General features: G+C 36.6%; 1 protein-coding gene across 1 annotated transcript; it reads left to right on the top strand.

The window, feature by feature from the left end:
* Window positions 1-2,270: 2,270 nt before the first annotated feature.
* LOC132555337 (uncharacterized) lies at window positions 2,271-5,269 on the top strand. The gene is made up of 3 exons (XM_060219686.1): window positions 2,271-3,144; window positions 4,071-4,136; window positions 5,010-5,269. The coding sequence occupies exons 1-3, from the start codon at window positions 2,271-2,273 to the stop codon at window positions 5,267-5,269; spliced, it is 1,200 nt and encodes a 399-aa protein (XP_060075669.1).
* The last annotated feature ends 4,895 nt before the right edge of the window (window positions 5,270-10,164 follow it).

The raw sequence follows: 10,164 nt of genomic DNA, 5'->3' as shown, positions 1-10,164 counted from the left end.
AAAATATGATACTCCATCTACATACAATACAAGAATATCATACTCCATCTACATAACATACAAGAATATCATACTCCATTTCTAATCTTAAGATATTCTGCCACACAAGTGAAATACACATGATTATAAACGGGAAACTAATAAATATCCTCTATTTTTTTTAACATTTTAAACATTTTAAAAGGAAAATCAAATGAAAATAAGACTGATTCAAATCTAAAATGAGTAAGTGTTAAAAAGGTTCGGAAAATGTAAGCGCGCTCCTTTGATTACAGATAGTTTGACGTAACGCCGGACAACAAGACGACGCCGTTTTGAATAGGCTTCTTTACATTGTATTTTACCATGTTATGCTGTTATCTTGATGGCTTACAAAACTGTTTTAATATTCCGAAGTGGAGAAAACCAGAAATGTACACGAGAACTATTTCACTGAAAACCAACTTGTTCGACATTCGGTTCCTTTTTTCCGAAGAGGAAAACATGCCTCTGGTTATTCAAACTTGGGAAAGTTACATAATTACTGGACTGATAATATCAGATTTCTAAGAACAAGAACAAAACTCCTAATAAGGCCAGCCAGGACAGTCGCCATCGAAAGGACAGACATCATTACAACGATAAAAGTTAACAGCAACGACGGACGTCAGACAGAAAAAGGAAAAACTGCATCTGAAGGACAGACGCAAGAACAGCGATGCCGAATATCGTAAAAAGCTCTATGTCATAGCCGAAAAGAGTCGCTGACGGACATGAACACATCATAAAAAGGACAACAAGGGAAGAGAAAACGACAGTAAAGACAGATACAGGTGAAAAGACATTAAGAAGTATTAAAGAAGTATAGAATTGAGGATCTGTTATTGATAACAGAATCAATTTTAATAAAAATGTTCAATTAAAACGTATTGTACTGCGCGTGTTTTTTTATACAAATATCAGTTGGTTTTGAATTCTTGTTGGAGAGAAAGAGTTGAAGCCGTCAGATAACAATGTGCAGAAGAAGAAAATTTTATTATGTTCAGACCATTATATTAGTAACCATGTGACTATCCCTACGTCAATATATAATTTACAAATGGAGGAAAGTATGGAAATAAATGGATTACTCGACTTAGACTATGTCAAAAACACTGTTTTGTTTACTCTAGGCAAGCTGAGTATCTAAAGGCCGAAAAAGTATTTATCGGACTTTGTATAGGGACAAATACTTGTCTTTCGTCACCAACGGTCGTTATTTCAGTATCGGACTTTGTATAGGGACAAATACTTGTCTTACGTCAGCAACGGTTCGTTATTTCAGTATCGGACTTTGTATAGGGAAAAATACTTGTCTTACGTCAGCAACGGTTCGTTATTTCAGTATCGGACTTTGTATAGGGAAAAATACTTGTCTTACGTCAGCAACGGTTCGTTATTTCAGTATCGGACTTTGTATAGGGAAAAATACTTGTCTTACGTCAGCAACGGTTCGTTATTTCAGTATCGGACTTTGTATAGGGAAAAATACTTGTCTTACGTCAGCAACGGTTCGTTATTTCAGTATCGGACTTTGTATAGGGAAAAATACTTGTCTTACGTCAGCAACGGTTCGTTATTTCAGTATCGGACTTTGTATAGGGAAAAATACTTGTCTTACGTCAGCAACGGTTCGTTATTTCAGTATCGGACTTTGTATAGGGAAAAATACTTGTCTTACGTCAGCAACGGTTCGTTATTTCAGTAAAATGACAATAGTTGTGTTATGTTGTAGTTTGAAGTCTACCCTGTAACACTTTAAAGCCCATGATCCTCTTATCAGGCTATTTACTCTGAAAATTGTATTGAATATTGATCCGTAATTTAGAGGTCAATGCGTCGTCAGCCAGCTCCAAGATCAGGCCATATCAAACACAATGTCTCACCTTATAATGGTTTATCTGTCCGAAAAAAGCGGATATAGAACACATAGGAGTGAACTGGCTTCAGTGAGATTTTGGCATCCTGGGTGAAATATTTTACTTGGCTGCGATTCCACGGAATTAACAGTATTAACCTAGATTAAGGTCAACATGTATTTGTGTATTGCGTCTTCGGATTCTGTAATAATAGCAAGCACTGTGATTATATTTGAATTAAAAGAGATTAATGTTTTCTCTCGGTAGTCTTAAGGACACAGTGTTATTGCCACAGCACAGCCCTAACTTGTACAACGGCCTGTTTCGAAACAACTGACATTAACCGCGGACATAGTTAATAGTACGGAGTTAACCAGAACAGGCCGTATCAAGATGGCTGCGATCATCTTGGCGGTAGTGTTATGCATAGTGACGGTGCCTGGGGGGTTGGGACAGACGTACCCCGCGGGTTGTGCGTACGACGCCACAGATGCCTCGGTTGGTGTATACAGTTGTGACTTTACCTCCATTTCGACACCCTTAGCTTACAGTGGCTTTTCCAATCCGTACCCACAGCGTCTCCGGATATACAAAGTTTCTGGCACCATCAGTTCACCGTTGTTTTCTGGATTTTCCAGCTTCACGGCCACAAATTTTGACGGGAACTATGTGGCTAGCCTAGAGATTGAATGTGTGTCGAACACTGACACCACATTTCAAGCCGGTGTCTTTGCGGACATGGGCTACCTGGAGGGCGTGACCATCAAAAACTGTAAAATCCTATCCATCCCAGCCAGCGCGTTCGCCGAATTTGGTAGCCTTAACTACTTCCGGATCGAGGGCGGGAGTATAGCCGCACTGGATGCTGGATCCTTCACTGGTCTCAACGTCTCGAAGCTATCCGTCCCTGACCCGTCCGGTGATTTCACAATAAAGAACTGTGCCACCCCTGGGACATTCCCTGCTAACATGCTGGATCATCTGACATCAACCAAGAGGTTCGACTTCAACAACGCTGGTTTAACGGAAGTGACGACAACTACGTTCTCGCTAAACAAAGCTCTGACGTCAATCGTCCTCTCAAACAACGCTATCACCGCTCTTACGGATAACGTGTTTGAGGGTCTAGATGCTTTATCGACCGTGGACATGACGGGATTGCAGTGGGACTGCACTTGTGAGGCATTATGGTTTCTGGAGAAGTTTAGCACGGCAGGCATAGAGGTCGTGGGGGGTCCTATCTGCAGTACACCTACCGATTATACAGGTAAGTTCGTTGTCATGTCACGTGTATAGTAAATTTAACAATGAGTCAATTACACAATATATTATCTGTAAGAACTATTCTTCAGAGAACATTTCTGTCGCAAAAATAGCATGGTTTTGTCGTTTTGTCAGAGACCATGTGATACACATTATTACCTCTCTAAAGGGGCCCGAGAAGTAACTGTCAAAGCCATACCTCTCCAGAGACCAGGAAATCTGATAAGATATCATCATCATAACCTCTAAAGAGAGTTTGGAACCAACAATAGTAGCCCTATAAAGTGGCCGAGCATCGACAACATTACGTTCGTAGTGAGATCGAGGATTGACATCAACTCCTCAGAGACCTGGGATCGACAATACTTCTATAGAGAGACTGGACATAGACAACATCACCTTATAGAGGGACCGAACATAGACAACATCACCTTATAGAGGGACCGGACATAGACATCACCTTTATAGAGGGACTGGACATAGACAACATCACCTTTATAGAGAGACCGGACATAGACAACATCACCTTTATAGAGAGACCGGACATAGACAACATCAACTTTATAGAGAGACCGGACATAGACAACATCACCTTTATAGAGAGACCGGACATCGACAACATCATCTCAGCAGAGAGACCGATGAGCCACATTATCACATTATTATTAAGACGATGATATTCTCTGTTAAAATCTATTTTATTTAGAGGTATTACGAGGTGGTATAGATGAAACCTGAGTCCACAGTCAGAAGGATAAGCCCTGTATAAGTACGATGGACGTGAAAATAACTTCACATCATATACAGGTCATAAGATTATCGATGAAGACAAAGTAATGCGGTAATATACTTTTTAACATTACGCTGGTAGAAAGATATATAGTGTACACGTATCAGCAGCCTTTTAATGCATAATTAATTCCTTTCCAGACAAGAGATCCACAAATTACTATAGCGCCTCGTGTACGACGACTGACATATGTAACGGCACTCCAGGTAAGATCTCACAGCGCCTCGTCTAAGAAATGTTAAGACACTCTAGCTTAGATATCACAGCGCCTCGTCTAAGAAATGTTAAGACACTCCAGGTTAGATATCACAGCGCCTCGTCTACGAAATGTGAAGACACTCCAGGTTAGATATCACAGCGCCTCGTCTAAGAAATGTGAAGACACTCCAGTTAGATATCACAGCGCCTTGTCTAAGACATGTTAAGACACTCCAGGTTAGATATCACAGCGCCTCGTCTAAGAAATGTGAAGACACTCCAGGTTAAATATCACGGCGCCTCGTCTAAGAAATGTTAAGACACTCCAGGTTAGATATCACAGCGTCTCGTCTAAGAAATGTTAAGACACTCTAGGTTAGATATCACAGCGCCTCGTCTTAGAAATGTTAAGCCACTCCAGGTAAGATATCACAGCGCCTCGTCTAAGAAATGTGAAGACACTCCAGGTTAGATATCACAGCGGCTCGTCTAAAAAATGTGAAGGCACTCCAGGTAAGATCTCACAGCGTCTCGTGTAGGATATGTTGAAGACACTCCAGGTAAGATATCACAGCGTCTCGTGTAGGAGATGTTGAAGACACTCCAGGTAAGATATCACAGCGTCTCGTGTAGGATATGTTGAAGACACTCCAGGTAAGATATCACAGCGTCTTGAGTAGGATATGTTGAAGACACTCCAGGAAATCTTTATTTCAGAAGAGTCGTTTTTAAAAATTAAATTGCACGAATTTGGAAGAAAAAATGTTCAAAAGAAAAAAAACAGTAAATGAAATAATTTACAATGAAAAGCATTTTTACTTATTCATCTAGTTAGCTCCCAACTGTTGCCTTGGTTATGAAGTGTAGCGTTTGATTGACAGGTATTGTGATGGGGTCCTCCTGTATGACCATATACCAGCTGGTCAGCTACAGTGTCTTGTTAGTAACCCTCGTGCTTTCGTGTGTGGCCCTAGGACTGGTGTGTAACACCCGAAAACAGCTTACCAACAACAAAAACAAGCTCAAGAACAAAAAGAACAGCTCGTGGAACAAGGTCCAGGATGCCCTGAAACGAGGTGGCAACACCGGACAGAAACCGCCGGCCAAAACCAACGCGCCTAAGGGCAAAGGCTGGGTGTAACCAAAATGAGGCCCGTGACGTCCTTCATCAGTCCAATAACGAATATTTCGTTGTCAGTTTTTAGTCTTCTTTCTTTTTGATTTTTGTTGAGGTATTCGATCTTGTATTTTTATATCAAAGAACTTATTTGTAGACGATTGTTTATCAGTTCTTAAATTTTCTGAATCATTTACCGTGATCAGAATTCACCTGGCTAAGCGGTGCGCTCTAAACACATTTCCAATTTCAAATCTCAAAACGGTAACAAGATGGTTATTTATTGAGAATCTTCACCATTATTTACCAATCATGAATAATGCCTCGTATAGTCACTGTGTATACATTGTAATTGTTTATATAAGATAAAGGGATGAAAATGCGACATTGTTGATCTTGTATTTTATGGGTAACATACGATAATACATTAAACCCTTGCTGTACTGTCGTGTTTACAATAATACATTAAACCCTTGCTGTATTGTCGCGTTTACAATAATATATTAAAACCTTGCTGTATTGTCGTGTTTACAATAATACATTAAACCCTTACCATATTGTCGTGTTTACAATAATACATTAAACCCTTGTTGTATTGTCGTGTTTACGATGATACATTAAAACCTTGTTGTATTGTCGTGTTTACAATAATACATTAAAACCTTGTTGTATTGTCGTGTTTACGATAATACATTAAACCCTTGTTATATTGTCGTGTTTACAATAATACATTAAACCCTTGTTGTATTGTCGTGTTTACGATGATACATTAAAACCTTGTTGTATTGTCGTGTTTACGATAATACATTAAAACCTTGTTGTATTGTCGTGTTTACGATAATACATTAAACCCTTGTTGTATTGTCGTGTTTACGATAATACATTAAACCCTTGTTGTATTGTCGTGTTTACGATGATACATTAAACCCTTGTTGTATTGTCGTGTTTACGATAATACATTAAAACCTTGTTGTATTGTCGTGTTTACGATAATACATTAAAACCTTGTTGTATTGTCGAGTTTACGATAATACATCAAACCCTTGTTGTATTGTCGTGTTTACGATGATACATTAAAACCTTGTTGTATTGTCGTGTTTACAATAATACATTAAAACCTTGTTGTATTGTCGTGTTTACGATGATACATTAAAACCTTGTTGTATTGTCGTGTTTACAATAATACATTAAAACCTTGTTGTATTGTCGTGTTTACGATAATACATTAAAACCTTGTTGTATTGTCGTGTTTACAATAATACATTAAAACCTTGTTGTATTGTCGTGTTTACAATAATACATTAAAACCTTGCGGTATTGTCGTGTTTACGATAGTACATTAAAACCTTGCTGTAACGTCGTGTTTACAATAATAGATTAAACCCTTACCATATTGTCGTGTTTACAATAATACATTAAACCCTTGCTGTACTGTTGTGTTTACAATAATACATTAAACCCTTGTTGTATTGTCGTGTTTACGATAATACATTAAAACCTTGTTGTATTGTCGTGTTTACAATAATACATTAAACCCTTGTTGTATTGTCGTGTTTACAATAATACATTAAATCCTTGTTGTATTGTCGTGTTTACAATAATACATTAAACCCTTGTTATATTGTCGTGTTTACAATAATACATTAAAACCTTGTGTATTGTCGTGTTTACAATAATACATTAAACCCTGGTTGTATTGTAGTGTTTACGATAATACATTAAACCCTTGTTATATTGTCGTATTTACAATAATACATTAAAACCTTGTTGTATTGTCGTGTTTACAATAATACATTAAACCCTTGTTATATTGTCGTGTTTACAATAATACATTAAAACCTTGTTGTATTGTCGTGTTTACAATAATACATTAAACCCTGGTTGTATTGTAGTGTTTACGATAATACATTAAACCCTTGTTATATTGTCGTATTTACAATAATACATTAAACCCTTGTATTGTCGTATTTACAATAATACATTAAAACCTTGCTGTATTGTCGTGTTTACAATAATACATTTAAACCTTGCCGTATTGTCGTGTTTACAATACTACATTAAACCCTTACCATATTGTCGTGTTTACAATACTACATTAAACCCTTGTTGTATTGTCGTGTTTACGACAATACATTAAACCCTTGCCGTATTGTCGTGTTTACAATACTACATTAAACCCTTGTTGTAATGTCGTGTTTACAATAATACATTAAAACCTTGTTGTATTGTCGTGTTTACGATAATACATTAAAACCTTGTTGTATTGTCGTGTTTACGATAATACATTAAAACCTTGCTGTATTGTTGAGGTTAAAATTATACATTGAACCCTTGTTCTAATGTCGTGTTAACAATAATACATAAAAACCTTGTTGTATTGTCGTGTTTACGATAATACATTAAAACCTTGCTGTATTGTCGAGGTTAAAATTATACATTGAACCCTTGTTGTATTGTCGTGTTTACAATAATACATAAAAAAAACCTTGCCGTATTGTCGTGTTTACAATACTACATGAAACCCTTGTTGTATTGTCGTGTTTACGATAATACATTAAAACCTTGTTGTATTGTCGTGTTTACGATAATACATTAAAACCTTGTTGTATTGCGTGTTTTCGATAGTACATGAAACCCTTGTTGTATTGTCGTGTTTACAATAATACATTGAACCCTTGTTGTATTGTCGTGTTTACGATAATACATTAAAACCTTGCCGTATTGTCGTGTTAACAATAATACATCAAACCCTTGTTGTATTGTCGTGTTTACAATAATACATTGAACCCTTGTTGTATTGTCGTGTTTACAATAATACATTAAATCCTTGTTGTATTGTCGTGTTTACAATAATACATTAAAACCTTGCGGTATTGTCGTGTTTACAATAATACATTAAACCCTGGTTGTATTGTAGTGTTTACAATAATACATTAGACCCTTGTTATATTGTCGTGTTTACGATAATACATTAAAACCTTGTTGTATTGCGTGTTTTCGATAGTACATGAAACCCTTGTTGTATTGTCGTGTTTACAATAATACATTGAACCCTTGTTGTATTGTCGTGTTTACGATAATACATTAAAACCTTGCCGTATTGTCGTGTTAACAATAATACATCAAACCCTTGTTGTATTGTCGTGTTTACAATAATACATTGAACCCTTGTTGTATTGTCGTGTTTACAATAATACATTAAATCCTTGTTGTATTGTCGTGTTTACAATAATACATTAAAACCTTGTTGTATTGTCGTGTTTACAATAATACATTAAACCCTGGTTGTATTGTAGTGTTTACAATAATACATTAAACCCTTGTTATATTGTCGTATTTACAACAATACATTAAACCCTTGTATTGTCGTGTTTACAATAATACATTAAAACCTTGCTGTATTGTCGTGTTTACAATAATACATTAAAACCTTGTTGTATTGTCGTGTTTACAATAATACATTAAAACATTCCCGTATTGTCGTGTTTACGATAGTACATTAAAGCCCTGTTGTATTGTCGTGTTTACGATAGTACATTAAAGCCTTGTTGTATTGTCGTGTTTACGATATTACATTAAAGCCTTGTTGTATTGTCGTGTTTACAATACTACATTAAACCCTTACCATATTGTCGTGTTTACGATAGTACATTAAAACCTTGCTGTATTGTCGGCGACCTGTTAAACTAATGTTTTCCTGATTATAACGATTTTAGTACATTGAATCCAAACAATATTTTAAAATATGTTTTACTTGCGGTCGAGTTTAGGGTTATTCAAGGCTTAACGTGTCATATGTCTTTGAAAACAATCCCTAACAAACAACCTCCATCAAAATGATCCCTAACAAACAACCTCCATCAAAATGATCCCTAGCAAACAACCTCCATTAAAATGATCCCTAGCAAACAACCTTTATCAAAATTATACAGTAAGTGGCAAAAGGAACTCTATAAATGAAATATGAGAAGAATATATTGACACGACGTTCCTAAAAAGAAATATGTTGATAAAATATTAGATACGGAGAGAAGGACGGACTGGCAGACAGTCTGCGGTCAATACGTTTTATTTGATGATGAGCCAACTGGCAACGATCTTAAATGTGCAGCTATAGACCTTACTTGCGCAACACATAACATTGAGACTTCTGCAAACGTTCAAGGAGAGCAAGATCTTGCGTTTCGAATGGTAAGGCGTTTTCTGCTTCATCGACGACACCCATGATGTGAATCTGACAAATCCAAATTAGTATCGTATAAAAAGAAATTAAAAGACCACATTAAGTAATAATTGAAATTTATTAAAATAAGCTAGCGACTTCATATAAGGTAAACACAAAATTTCATCAGCTCATGAAATTAAACATTCGCCTGAAAAAGAAGTGTGACTTGATTCCTTTTTTGAAACATCTACTTAAGATATGATACATGGCAATGCACGACATGACCGAAGTATTCGATATGTGATTTACCAAATTCACCTTTTTCTTTGTTCAATTTCAATCCGGATTCCAGTATTCTGTCCATAACCTTCCTCTAACGCTGATCATGTTCCTCTTCAGTTTTCCCATAGATTAATAGAATCTTCCCCTACCCTGAGGGTGTGATCGAGAAATCTCCAACTCGAAGTTTTTTTGTTTTTTTTTTTTGTTGTTGTCTAACCCGAGGCTCTGCCGAGAGTTAGACTACAAAAAAATCACCCCGATGGTTGGAGATTTCTCCGTCACATCCTCTGAGGGTAGGGGATGATCATTTTTTTCCCACCCGTTTATTTCCGCCACGACGTAAAAAAAAAATCCCACGGTACAAGTGTCTGAATGGCGCATGAATATCACCATTCACGTTTCATGACGTCACTGTTTGCATGTAAATCATTACGCAGCATAATATAGATCGTAAAAAAATCAATGATATTTA

This window comes from Ylistrum balloti, unplaced genomic scaffold (genome assembly GCF_031769215.1).
Source record: "Ylistrum balloti isolate Yb309-2 unplaced genomic scaffold, AGI_CSIRO_Ybal_v1 Utg370474, whole genome shotgun sequence".
Lineage (NCBI taxonomy): Eukaryota > Metazoa > Mollusca > Bivalvia > Pectinida > Pectinidae > Ylistrum > Ylistrum balloti.
The sequence above is the reverse complement of the archived record's forward strand: the minus strand, read 5'-3'. Positions and strand labels throughout refer to the sequence as shown.